This window comes from Heloderma suspectum, chromosome 15 (genome assembly GCF_057233095.1).
Source record: "Heloderma suspectum isolate Gila_16-S chromosome 15, 16-S_ref, whole genome shotgun sequence".
NCBI lineage: Eukaryota > Metazoa > Chordata > Lepidosauria > Squamata > Helodermatidae > Heloderma > Heloderma suspectum.
In genome coordinates this window covers 3,481,478-3,495,258 of record NC_139472.1, presented here as the reverse complement: position 1 = coordinate 3,495,258, position 13,781 = coordinate 3,481,478, and the positions used below count along the sequence as shown (strand labels likewise).

General features: G+C 46.7%; 3 protein-coding genes across 6 annotated transcripts in view; all 3 read left to right on the top strand.

Annotated features, from left to right (window-relative positions):
* Window positions 1–5,117, top strand: part of LOC146335194 (tumor necrosis factor receptor superfamily member 8-like) — a 36,539-nt gene extending 31,422 nt beyond the window's left edge. For both annotated transcript variants that reach the window (XM_084822121.1, XM_084822122.1), the window contains exon 10: window positions 599–5,117. In XM_084822121.1, coding sequence (XP_084678247.1) covers window positions 599–846 — 248 coding nt within the window. In that variant the 3' untranslated portion in view covers window positions 847–5,117. The remainder of the gene's footprint in view (window positions 1–598) is intronic.
* On the top strand, window positions 636–5,112 carry RNF186 (ring finger protein 186). Its single transcript, XM_084822125.1, has one exon. The coding sequence runs from the start codon at window positions 2,470–2,472 to the stop codon at window positions 3,355–3,357; it is 888 nt and encodes a 295-aa protein (XP_084678251.1). The 5' UTR covers window positions 636–2,469; the 3' UTR covers window positions 3,358–5,112.
* An 8,118-nt stretch (window positions 5,118–13,235) lies between the features above and the next one.
* Window positions 13,236–13,781, top strand: part of TMCO4 (transmembrane and coiled-coil domains 4) — a 37,997-nt gene continuing 37,451 nt past the window's right edge. For all 3 annotated transcript variants that reach the window (XR_014786039.1, XM_084822119.1, XM_084822118.1), the window contains exon 1: window positions 13,236–13,372. Coding sequence is in view for 1 of the 3 variants with exons in the window: in XM_084822119.1 (XP_084678245.1) it covers window positions 13,341–13,372 (32 nt within the window). In the remaining 2 variants the exon portion in view is untranslated. The remainder of the gene's footprint in view (window positions 13,373–13,781) is intronic.

Sequence of the window (13,781 nt, the reverse complement as noted above, 5' to 3'; positions counted from 1 at the left end):
CTTGCAAGGAGCCCAAGTTGGCTTACATTATCCTCCCCCTCTCCGTTTTTATCCTCACAACAACCCTGTGAGGTAGGTGAGGCTGAGAGTCGGTGACTTGCCCCAAGTCACTCAGTGGGCTTTGTGGCTGAGTCCTTCACAGATTTTCTGCAGTAAGAAAAAAGACAGAGGAAGTGATGGGGAAACACGGGAGGGTGACGAGTGGAAGATGTCATTGTCTGGACCTCCTCATAAAATTCCATGAATGAGGCAAAGCTAGATGGTGCAAGAAAAGCCTTATCTGGAAGTGTACGATGTCTTCCCATTTGTCACGCTAGGAGCCCTCTGTCAGGAAACACCCTGTATCTCAGATGTCTAATTCGACGTTTGCAAAATAATCCTGTATCCGTGTGGAACACCATGCCACAGATGCAACCACGCTCCACTTTCCCTTTGAATCAAACAAAACACTGGACTTTTGCTGGAGGGGAATGTTTCCTTGAAGAAAAACATCTGAGCCTTTAGCTCATTTTTCTGAAACTTCACATTGAGTTGGGCTGCTCACAGGGGGAAATGATGCTGATGCTGATGCTGTTATCTTACTTGCTTCCTTCCCTAGAAAAAGTATACATCATGAGAGCTGAAACGGTGATCGTGGGGTCTGTTTCAGAAGTGCCTTCTGGGAAGACCTGTCCAGCTAGAGATGAAGAAGGGAGCCTTGGAACCCAAGAGGGCGTTGACGAGACGGAATTGGCCATGCACTATCCGGAACAGGAAACAGAATTCTGTGCAGGAAGTAACATCACAACTCCTGTAGAGGAAGAGTGGGAGTTCTACCATTCCAGTGAAAAGACGTTGGCGATCTAGAAGGAAAGTGATGGAGGCACTTACTGTAGTCCACACAAACCAATCCAGCTAGACAGCATTTTTAGTGTACAAAGTGCTTTACAGATGTTTTGAGTTATGGACTTGTGACAACACCTAGGAATTAATGCCATGGATGTAAAATTGGTGAGGGAAAGGATGCGCTTGATCCAGATTGAGAAGTGGGAGATTATCCAATAAGTTTCGTGCCTGTCTTTTTTTCTGGAAGCCTATTGATAAATCGCTTTAGGTTGGTTGTGTGTTACTCGTTGACTTGATGGACCACAGCTAGAACTAGGGATGTATGAGAAATTTGTTTCCATTTGGGCTCGATCAGGATTTACCAAGTTTGCGACTTCAAAACCAAACACAGATATGGAGCAATCTGCAGTCGAAGTCTGAACCTTACTGAGCTTGCAGTGTGATTCACGGACCAAAAAAATGGCTTTCGACAGCATGTGTACCTTTGAAAAATGCACATAGAAATGTGTACTTTTGAAAAATGCTCACAGATACGCTTTAATCAGTGGGAGAAGAATGTGTACGTTTCAGCCATGCGTAAAGCTGATGCACGCATTTGGAAAAATACACATGAAAATATGCATGAATTTTCAGGCAAAAAGAAAAAAACAGAGCTCACAATTTGATATGAACTCGAGTTGGAACAAGCTTCAAGATGGAATTTGGAGAACTTTGGTGAGCTCAGGTTTTGCTGATTCATACAATCCTGGCTAGAACCAAAAGGAATTTCGCAGGGAAATATGCTGGAGCAGTTCTCTGATATCAAAATGTTTGCAGAGATTCAAATGGCATGCTGGCCCTATTTACATGGGACTGCATTTTCACATTTACATATATTGGATTTTCTTTTCTCAACCTCTTCAGTTTAGAATTCGGAAAATTCAGCCCTCCCAACCTGGTGCCTTCTAGATGTGTTGGACTACAAATTCCATGCTGCCTAGGCATAATGGGGTTTGTAGTCCAACACATCTGAAGGGCACCAGGTTTGGGAAGCATTATGTTATCACCTTAGAATTCATCCAAAAGACCAAAGGTTTTCTTAATGCTTCCCTGAGCATCGGATTTCAAGAATGAACTCTGACAGTGTTTGAAATTCGACAACATGCCATATTTTGGGCCAAATTTAGAATCTGTGTGGAATTTTCATTCCTGCTCTGCCGAAGTGGAGTGAGGAGCTGGGGAGCCCCTCCAAACTGTGTCTCTGAGGCTTCAGCCAGCTTGTGTGGAGTTATTTCAACTCTGTCTCCTCCTCGCCTGGAAATCTTAAGCAGCCTTCTTAAGTTTTGTTTGCCAATTATAAAGAAATGTTTGCTCTTTCAGACCGAATTGCTCAGGCGGTGATGTTATCAGCCATCGTAAAATCCTGTGGCCGTTGAGATTACTGATTAACTTCCATCCCAGTCTTGTAAAAAAAACCACACACACAACCCCCCCGCCCCAACAACGTCACTGTTTTTGCCTGGCGGGTGGGATGCTCAGAAGAGCAAACAAAGAAATCGCTCTGTGTTTACGGGACAAAGCGCTTTTATAAAAAGGAGCTGTTGGATCCGCGAACACAACTTGCAGGGGGCTGAGCTGCGGCCCCAAAGCGACAGCGCTTTCTCCATGGACCCTTCCACGGACAATTTGCACATTGAGAATGAGATGGAAACGAGGGAGACGGGCCGGCTAGGAACAGCCAAAGAGAACACGGCACAAACGGAGCAGTCTGAGGCTTCCAAAGCACCGACTCCCGACATGGAGAGTGGTCCAGCTTCCAAAGCTCAGCCCATAGAAGGGGACTGTGCCTGCCGTTCGCCCTCCGCAGAAGGTCCAAAGCAAGATGCTCCAGAAACGGCGCCTTCTCCCCCTTTGAAGCCACCGGCGTTGGCTTCCAAAATGTCACCCGTGGAACCGCCCGAGCAGCCCCGCTCCCCCAAAGCTTCACTTGCCGAAATGGACTGCCTCATCTGCTTCAACCGGTACAGCCCGTGCCGGCTGCCCAAGCTCCTGGCTTGCCAGCACGCCTTCTGCGCCGTCTGCCTGAAGCTCATCCTGCGGCGTGAGGACCGCACCTGGCTGATCAGCTGCCCGCTTTGCCGGAAAGCCACCGTGGTCTTTGGGGGGCTCATCTGCAGCCTCCATGACAAAGAGGACCTCGTGGACCGGCTGGAATGCCCTGGTCTGGATGCCGAGGTGCCCTGCCCTGGGGACTCTCCCAGCCCAGGCCATGCTCCGTGCCAGCTCATCTCCGGCAACCATGACCACGCCAGCGGAGGGACCAGCCGGGCTGCAGCCAAGAGACTGGTGTTGCTGTTGCTGTTGGTCGCCATGCTCATTGTCCTTGTGCTCCCGTTCATGTACACGGGGCTGCTGAAATGGGCCCTCTGCTTCGTCGTGGTTTTGGGGCTCGTTATGTCGGTAGTCCTTTGCTGCAACCCCAGCTGGAGATGTTCAGACCACCCATGGCCCTCCTGGAGGAAAAAGGAGGGCCACGTTGCGTCAGTGGCTTGAGAAGCCCAATGCTCTAGTTTCTTGCGCTACGGTGGCTCAGCAGAGCCTCAGTCATTGCTGGTCCAGAGCTGTTGCCGCTGGGGCAGGTTTCCGTTCTGCCTCCCCTGACCCCGCTTCCAAGGTCCTGAGCAGGAACTCCTCAACCAGCTGCTGAAAGAAGAACCCACGTCAGTTTCTGTCCTTCAGGTCAAGCTCAAGATCAGACACATGGGCCTCATTGTTGGGCAAATCAGGTGGCCATGTATGGATCGCCCCCAAAGGAGGACATAAATTTGCATACCATTTGCATGTGCTAATTTATATGCATGGCTTTCCTGTTTAGAAATTATCCTGATGACTGAAAGGGAAATGCAGCCTATCTCACCATATTGCAGAACGCTGTAGCCAGGGGACCTGTGTATACCTCCAGTATCAGAGGCAGGATGCCTCTGTACACCAGTTGCTGGGGAACATGGGCGGGAGGGTGCTGTTGCACTCATGTCCTGCTCGTGGGTCTCCCGTGGGCAGCTGGTTGGCTACTGTGAACGGAATGCGGGACTAGATGGACCCTTGGTCTGATCCAGCAGGGCCCTTCTGATGTTCTTGATGTTCCTTCTGATGACGGGCAACAGTTCTGATGGTTCTTTAAACCAGAATTGGACAGGACAGCCCTTCAAATATAGGATGGCTTCTAAGAGGGGGCAGTCCTCTATAAAAGAGGATACCTGGCCACGCTAGACCAGGGCTCAGGAGGGAAGGGGGTTGCACCTTTGTGAAAACAGTCTCCAGCATCCGTTTGCCCTGATGCGCACCCTCCAGTGTACCATGGTGGGCATCTGTGTACGTGCCCGCTGCTTGCCATCAAGTGTGGGTTGATTTCATCGTTGTCCAAGAAACAAGCAGCACCCCCAAATCCAGACAGCTCATTTAGTGATGTGTTGTCCCAAATGCTCACTCACCTGGAGGGTGTCTGCCTGTCTCTTTTTCACTACCACAAGATGCAGATATTATGAATCCATAGACCAGAGGTCTATCTAAGGTTGTGATGGCTAAATCGAATTTCCATGTTCAGGTGCAGTACAGCCTTGAATACCAGAGGTTGGCAGTTGTGGGAAACAGCAGTCTGGACTAGCTGGACCTTTGGTCTGTTCCAGCAAGGCTAATTGTCTTCTTAAAATCTAGCGGTCCGGTCCCAGTTTGGAATTGAGCCATTTTTTAAAAAAATGTCCTGTGGGTACATAAATATCCCACAAGGGTACAAAATATGGATCAATTGCTCTTTAACTCCCCTATTGTCAGGGTGTGTTTTTTTAAATGTCTTTTTCAATGCACATGTCATGGTTAGAAGGGGGATTCTAATCCATTTGGGAGGGTTTGTGACTATGGGGAGCAGACAGAATCATTTAATTCAGAGTACAAAGGGGTTTTGTTCTGAAGTCATTTAATGCAGAGTACAAAATGGTTTAGTTCTGAAGTCATTTAATGCAGAATAGACAGGGGGCTTGCTCTGGAATCATTTAACAGAGCGTACAAAAGCGTTTTGCTCTGAGCTCATTTAACACAGAGTACAAAAGAGTTTGTATGTTACATATCCATAAAGTTTACAAGGAACCAATAATCACTCTAGTACATTTGAAACAAACACAGCCTAGATATCCTTGCTATAAGGGCAGTTTGAAACACTCAGGATTGTCAAAATGTGTTGCCCCAATAGAGGTTTATGTATATATTTTAATAGGTTATGATCTGTGTAAGAGTTGTATAAAGAGAATTCTTCTTGGGAGTTTGTCTTTTCTTCTTCCCTGCCCCAAATCTGTATTTGCCTTAAAAATGTGCTTCATTGACACAAAGGTGTCTGTCCATTCAGTGCCCAGGTGAAGCTCTCCCAATCTCTATGATGGAAAAGTTTAATCTGTGTCCATTTCTGCCTATTGCACAGCCATATTTTGATGGAAAGGGGAGAGTGTGCAAGGCCTGTTTGAACACAAATTCTTTAAGACAGAGTTGCCAACTTCTCCATGGGTCCCATCTCCCAGGCTAGGGTGGGGAAATTCATTCAACCCAAGGGCCAAATTCAGTTCTGGAGATGCCATCGGGGCCCTATCCCAGTGGTGGGAGGGGCAAAAGGGGTCGTGCCAAACATACAAAAATATCAGCCCATTTTCACTTAAAGCTTTTCCTGCTGGTAACCAAGTCTTTGCAGGTAGGTCACAAAGAAAGATAGGCCATTGCTGCATGCGATTTGAAATGATATCAAAGTCACCTTTCTTTTTAACTTGGAAGCTTATTATATAATACTGCAGGGGTGCAAATCTGGCCCGCCGGGTGGGCCCAAATGGCCCAACCCCCTTTCCCCAACCCCCTATTCTTTGGTGCCTTCCAGGCTTTTGCGCAGGGTTTTTTTCCATTTGAAAAGGTTCTGCATCCCTGTAATATGGCTTACAACCGTACAAACACCAAGGGGTCGTACAGAACTAAATGTGAACATTCTCTTTCCGTTCTGCAACTGAAGAAGTTGAGTGTGTTAAGGGTGGGTGGGGGGGTTGTGCTTTGAATGGAATATAAATGTACCCTAAGATGAGATGGAGACAGAGAACTGTTCCTTGCTGCGATCACAAGGTTGCAGCAGGAGTTGCCTTCCTCCCACACTTAATACGGGGAATAAGGAAGCAAAGATCATTCAACAAAGTAAACGCAAAGCGTGCTAAAAATAGGAGCTGGCGGAGACCGTCGCTTCTGAAGAGGCAGGGAAGATTGTCAGTTGTCAGGCCATGATGGGCCCACGGCGAGAATAATAGGGGGCCTGTATTTGCTGGCTTCAAAGGAAGAGGAGCAATGCCTTTCAAGCTGTCAGGTTTTTTAAACACGCTCCATGCATTCAATGGGTCTGCTGTTTTAACATAGGGATAGGGAACCTCTTTCAGCCCAGGGGCCAATTTCAGAGAAGGGCTGGATTTGTCCTGCAGTTTGACACCCCTGTTTTAATGTATCGTGTGGGACATGCTGAAGCCTCAGCAAAAGGGGCTTTCAAAGATAGGACAGGGCCCACAGCTTGGTGGTAAAGGACACGCATGTTGAGTCCAAAGGATTGCAGGGAGCAAGGCTGGGAAAGACCTCTGAGAGATCATGGCAAGTTCAGACAAAGAAACGCGTGCTGGGCTGGCGGGACCTATAGAAGGCAGCTTCGTACATTCATACTTCAATTTACAGGCAGGGTCTATAGCTCAGGAGTGGAGTACCAAAGTCAAGCGCGTGACAAACACTTGCAGCATATTCTCACAGCTCCAAGCAGGAGTGTTCCTTTTCTAGGTTCCAGCCAGCCATGCCCTTTTTGAGGCTATTCCATTCCATCCCACCTCCCCACTTTTTGTCTCCAACTAACGGCCAACATTCCATGGCTACTGAGTATGCTGAGTCGACGTTGTTGCTTTGTAGTTGTTGTTCAGTCGTTCAGTCGTGTCCGACTCTTCGTGACCCCATGGACCATAACACGCCAGACCTTCCTGTCCTGCGCTCTCTCCCGTAGCGTGCTCAAGTTCATATTCATTGCATCAGTGATGCTATCTAGCCATCTCATCCTCTGCCGTCCCCTTCTTCTTTTGCCTTCAGTCTTTCCCAGCATCAGGGTCTTTTCCAGGGAGTTTTCTCTTCGCTTTAGGTGGCCAAAATATTGGAGCTTCAGCTTCAGGATCTGTCCTTCCAATGAGCACTCAGGGTTGATTTCCTTTAGTATGGACTGATTTGACCTCCTTGCAGTCCAGGGGACTCGTAAGAGTCTTCTCCAGCACCACAGTTCGAAAGCATCAATTCTTCGGCGCTCAGCCTTCCTTATAGTCCAGCTCTCACAGCCATACATTACTACTGGGAAAACCATAGCTTTGATTAGATGGACCTTTGTCGGCAAGGTGATGTCTCTGCTTCTTACTATGCTGTCTAGGTTTGCCATAGCTTTCCTCCCAAGGAGCAAGCGTCTTTTAATTTCATGGCTACAGTGACCGTCTGCGGTGATCTTGGAGCCCAAGAAAGTAAAATCTGTCACTGCTTCCATTTCTTCCCCTTCTATATGCCAGGAAGTGATGGGGCCAGATGCCATGATCTTAGTTTTTTTAATGTTGAGTTTCAAACCAGCTTTTGCACTCTCCTCTTTCACCCTCAACAAGAGGCTCTTGAGATCCTCTTCGCTTTCTGCCATTAGGGTGGTATCGTCTGCATATCAGAGGTTGTTGATAATTCTCCCGGCAATCTTAATTCCGACCTCTGATTCATCCAACCCGGCATTTCTCATGATGTACTCTGCATATAAGTTAAATAAGCAGGGTGACAATATGCAGCCTTGTCGTACTCCTTTCCCAATTTTGAACCACTCGGTTGTTCCATGTCTGGTTCTTACTGTTGCTTCTTGACCCTCGTACAGGTTTCTCAGGAGACAGGTAAGGTGGTTTGGTACTCCCATCACTTTAAGAATTTGCCACAGTTTGTTGTGATCCACACAATCAAAGGCTTTAGCGTAGTCAATGAAGCAGAAATAGACGTTTTTCTGGAATTCTCTTGCTTTCTCCATGATCCAGCGAATGTTGGCGATTTGATCTCTAGTTCCTCTGCCTCTTCTAAACCCAGCTTGTACTTCCGGTGGTTCTCGGTTCGCATACTGCTGAAGCCTAGCTTGTAGGATTTTGAGCATCACCTTGCTGGCATGTGAAATGAGCGCAATTGTGCGGTAGTTTGAACACTCTTTGGCGTTGCCCTTCTTTGGAACTGGAATATAAACTGACCTTTTCCAGTCTTGTGGCCACTGTTGAGTGTTCCAGATTTGTTGGCATATTGAATGCAGCACTTTAACAGCATCATCATTTAGGATTTTAAATAGCTCAGCTGGAATACTGTCATCTCTGCTAGCTTTGTTGTTACTAATGCTTCCTAAGGCCCACTTGACTTCACTCTCTAGGACGTCCGGCTCAAGTTCAGTGACCGCACTATTATAGCTATCAGGGACATTCAGATCTTTCCTGTATAGTTCTTCTGTGTATTCTTGCCACCTCTTCTTAATCTCATCTGCTTCTGTTAGGTCCCTGCCTTCTTTGTCTTTTATCATGCCTGTCTTTGCACAAAACGTTCCCTTGAGATCTCCAATTTTCTTGAAGAGATCTCTAGTCTTTCCCATTCTGTTGTTTTCCTCGATTTCTTTGCATTGTTCATTTAAGAAGGCCTTCTTGTCTCTCCTTGCTATTCTCTGGAACTCTGCATTCAGTTGGGTATATCTTCCCCTTTCTCCCTTGCTTTTCGCTGCCCTTCTTTCGTGAGCTACTTGTAAAGCCTCATCAGACAGGCACTTTGCTTTCTTGCATTTCTTTTTCTTTGGGATGGATTTCGTTGCTGCCTCCTGAACAATGTTACAGACCTCCGTCCATAGTTCCTCAGGCACTCTGTCTATCAGGTCTAATCCCTGAAATCTATTCCTCACCTCCACTGTATATTCAGAAGGGATATGACTGAGGTCATACCTGAACGGTTTAGTGGTTTTCCCGACGTTCTTCAATTTAAGCCGAAATTTTGCAAGAAGCAGCTCATGATCTGAGCCACAGTCAGCTCCAGGTCTTGTTTTTACTGACTGTATGGAGCTTCTCCATCTTTGGCTGCAAAGGACATAATCAATCTGATTTCGATATTGACCATCTGGTGACGTCCATGTGTAGAGTCGCCTCTTGTGCTGTTGGAAAAGAGTGTTTGCTATGATCAGCATGTTCTCTTGGCAAAACTCTATTAGCTTTTGTCCTGCTTCATTTTGTACACCAAGGCCATGCCTGCCTGTTATCCCGGTGATTTCTTGACTTCCTACTTTAGCATTCCAATCCCCTATGATGAAGAGGACATCTTTTTTTGGTGTTAGTTCTAGAAAGTGTTGTAGGTCTTCATAGAACCGATCAACCTCAGCTTCTTCGGCCTCAGTGGTTGGGGCATAGACTTGAATTACTGTGATGTTGAATGGTTTGCCTTGGATTCGTACTGAGATCATTCTATCATTTTTAAGATTGTACCCCAGTACTGCTTTTCCCACCCTTTTGTTGACTATGAGTGCTACTCCATTTCTTCTAAGGGATTCTTGCCCACAATAGTAGATATGATGGTCACCTGAATTAAATTCGCCCATGCCTGTCCATTTTAGTTCGCTGATTCCCAAGATGTCGATGTTCAATCTTGCCATCTCATGTTTGACCACCTCCAGCTTACCTTGATTCATTGATCTGACATTCCAGGTTCCTAAACAATATTGTTCTTTACAGCATCGGATTTTCTTTTCACCACCAGACACATCCACAGCTGAGTGTCCTTTTGGGTTTGGCCCAGCCGCTTCACTCTTTCTGGCGCTACTTGGAAATACCCTCTGCTCTTCCCCAGTAGCATATTGGACACCTTCCGACCTGAGGGGCTCATCTTCCGGCGTCATATCTTTTAGCCTTGTGATATGTTCCATGGGGTTTTCTTGGCAAGAATACTGGAGTGGGTTGCCATTTCCTTCTCCAGTGGACCACATTTTGTCAGAACTCTCTGCCATGACCTGTCCGTTTTGGGTGGCCCTGCACGGCACAGCTTATGGCTTCACTGAGTTACGCAAGCCCCTTCGCCACAACAAGGCAGTGATCCATGAAGGGGCGTTGTTGCTTAGCCCCCTCGGATGTGTGGTTTCGTTGAGATTCTTTTTTTTTTTTTACTTCTGCAAATCTCAAGATTCCCCCTGAGCACACCAATCCCTCCTTCCTGTTCCTGAGCATTCGCAACGAGGCGAATGGGTGGTGCAATGTGTAAATGCAATGTGCCTACTTCTTGTTTCTTAGTAGCTCGTGATACCCCTGGGGGATTCCTTGTCAGAGGACAGCTTGGACCTTCAGAGCCAGAGGTCCCCAGAGAACAGGTCATTTCAGAAGACTCCAGCAATCCCCAAGGTGGTCGTGGGCCTTCAGATCTGGCTCCCTGAGAGGCAGAGACCTCCGCTTCTGAGGCAGAGAGGAATGTCCACTCACAACCTATTCATTCATTCATTTATTCCATTTCTAATCCAGCCAATAACTAATGTTCTCTGGGTGGATTACAAACAGGTTAAAATAAAATGACATTGAACAGTTGAGAATAAAATACAATATAATGCTGGTGCCTTAAAATTCAGGCTAGGAGGGTGGCCCGGCAAACCTGTTCGTGGAAGAGAGCTCCTTGTGATTAGAGGGCTCCTCATGAGGAGGATTTCTTACACAAGCCTCTCATGCGATGCAGCCGAGTCCTAGGTGGAGCTTTGGTAGATGCAGAATATAAGCTCTTGGAGGAGACTTCTTGGCTGCTGGAATACCCACCTCAGCTTCTAGTGCCTTGAACCCCTGTTTCCCTGGTCTTGCTCCATAATTGAACCCCTGTGCAACCAGCCGTTGGACTCTTGCTTCATTCTCCTTTGTGGAACTCTTCTTCTGGCCTGGTAATACTGTGCTTTGACCATTGCTTGTTTACTGAGTACTCCTGCCTTTGACTGCCCTCCTGCTGGACTGTTACTTCTGAGCTTGATAGGCAGGCTTGATTTTTGCCTGACTTGCCCCTTAATTTGCCCTAACACTGCGACTGATCCAGCCATAGCAGGACAAGTTTCCTATTCAAGGGAGTGATTCTTGGCATGTAGCTTCAGCCCCCAGCATCTCCGGTTTGAAAAATGATTGGTAGTGGGGTTAGGAAAGATCTTGGAGGAGACTTATTCCCAGTTAGACAGGAACAACCCTGGGTCAGATAGACCAGTGGTTTACCAGAGCTGGCATAAGGGAGGTTTGCTTCTATGTAAGGCTGAACTGAAACAGCCCTACTGAAAGACTTAATTTTTTTTCCTCTTCCCTCCTCATCTCTTTTCCTTGGCTGTCATGTCTTTTTAGATTGTAAGCCTGCGGCCAGGGACTGTTGCTTTATTGATTATATGGAAGCCATTCTGGGAGCCTTTTTCACTGAGGAACAGGATAAAAAATATTTTAAATAATGGGCAGATAACAAATGCACAGTCCCAGATAACACAAGGGACCTATTCCAGCATTCTTCCTCAAGGCTTTTACAAAAATTTAGGGAGCAATCCTATGGCTGCTAGTCAGTGGCTCGACAGCCATAGGATATGTTGGTTTCCAGGAACTGACCTCAAAGCCTGCTCTCCGAGGTCGGTTCCCAGAGAACCGACCTTCCCTCCCCCTGCGCTGCCTTGCAGGCAGCTTGGAACGGCTGACCACTCGGAAGAGGAGCGCGGAGCAATGAAAATGGGGTGTTCTAGGGCAGGGAAGGCGGAAATGCCGGTATGACACATCCTATGTGTCATCCAGCAGCCCCTTCCCCTGCTCCGCCTGTCTAGCTGCAAATGCAGGGCGGCTGAAGTGTGGAGGGGATGATCCCATCCGTGCTTCTCCTGCCCTGCATTGGATAGGCGGATGCCTCTGAGTTCGGTGGCAGCTGCCTATCCCCATAGGATTGCACCCTTAATGTATTAAGTTTCAATACACAAAACAATTTGTATACACACACATGCACTAACAGCAAGCAGATACTTGAAGAGAGAAGAGGGAGGAAACAAAGCTAGCAATATAAAGGCGCAATCCTATTTATGTTTAGACAGAAGAAAGCCCTACAATGCCCAGCATGCATGGCTGGTTGGGGAATGCTGGGAGTTGTAGGACTTTTTTCTGTCTAAACATGAATAGGATTGCAACCTAAATATTTAAAAATGTAATAAACACAAAAAGAAGAGAGAAACCTTGCAGAAATTATAACATAGAAAACACACAGTTCCGCTTTATTTTTTTTAAAAAATCATTCCAAGAATTAACAAATGACACCCATCTTTGTATACATTTATCATTTTGTGAACTATATTGTCCCCTTCCCGATACAAAAATGCCACTTTTGTAAAATAAGCAATATTCCAGATCTTTCTGAACCAATCTGAAATATTAAGTAGGTGGTTCGTCTGATAATTTCCAGAATTGGGCTATACATATTCTGGCTGCTAATAATAGTCATAATATAAATTGGAAGTCTAGATTCGGTTTCATCTCTCAAATATTTTACATCTTTGCACTGCTGCTAGGTTTCAGGTGGGGCTGGGGGGGTTCTTTATTTTCATTTCCTTGGTTCATGAATGTTTATCTTTTTAATTCTGTAAGGTTGTTCTTAATGTTTTACTAAGTTTTTATGATTACGATTGTTGTTGTTTTCTGAAATCTTTATAAACCGCCTTGGATGGCTCAGAAAAGGGGCATAGAAATGCAATAAATAATTATTATATTATTAAATAATCATAATCAGTAACAACAGGTCCCTTCGTTGGCACTTTTAGGAAGGCCCTGAAAGAAAACAACTTTCTTTTCTCTGGCCTTCCCCTGATTATATTTTACTGTTCTGTTCTGTAGCTGCAACTGTGTTGTAGGTTTTTTAGTATTGCCTGACCTAGATGTTGTATTGTTGGTGTTTGCTGTTTTTTTTTTTTTTTAATGATTTTTCTGTTTTATTGCGGTACCAGTTTTTATTATAGGGGATTTTATTGTTGTTAGCCACCTGAAAGGTGGCCTAGAAAGAGATGATGATGATTTATTAACAGGGGGAACAATTCTAAAAGAACAAATCAAAGCAACAATCTTGAATTAAGTTTTAAAAAAGAAGCACTCAGACTGTTCTGAAAGCTTAAAAAAAACACCCCCCTCTTCCATTCACTACTTCAATGCATTTTCTTTGGGTGCTGAATGCGCCACAAGTAAAGCTACTGCGTCCCCAGTCGGCGGTTTTGTGTCCCGAGTCGCTGCGACGTTTGCGCAGCCTGCTCCTTCCCCTGCGCTACCCACGTCATCCCTCCGCCGTAACTCCCTTTCCGGAATAGCGCCCTTCCGCCGCCCGCCGGCGTTCGAGCGAGGCCTAGGCGGCTTCTTCCGAGCCTCGGGCTGGCGTGAGCGGGGAGCCGGCGCAGGGTGAAGGCAAGGCGGCGACGAGTCGAGGGTCTGATGCGGCCCTTTTCAACCTCGAGGACGGCCAGGTGGGGCTTCGGCGTGTGGGGGCGGAGCACAGGAAAGGGGGTTCGGGGGGGGCGCCCTATAATTAGAAATTTGAGATGTGAGGGAGGGGCTTTCCGGGTCTCCCCCTCCCCAAATGGGGGGGCGCTACAGATTCTGCCCCCCCAAACTACAAGGAATGCGGGGGGGGTCGTAGTGGAGGGATGAAGAAAGCGGAGTGGTAGGAGCAGTGGATGAGATTTGCCTATTGCATTTTGGGGTCGGGGGCTTTTTGCCTAATTGTAGAACAGGAGAGTTTAAACCGCCCCCCCCCCCCGTTTCTTGCACCAAAGCAAGATTTGCAGGGTGTTGGTGTGAATGCATGCATCACGTTGCTGCAAGAGGCCTGCCCGTGCTGCCTTTGTGGAATAATAAGAGGCTGGAGTAGATCTC

What these genes read in the sequence shown, in the direction of transcription:
- RNF186 (XM_084822125.1), top strand. Translation starts at nt 2,470, where the DNA reads ATGGACCCTTCCACGGACAATTTGCACATTGAGAATGAGATGGAAACG.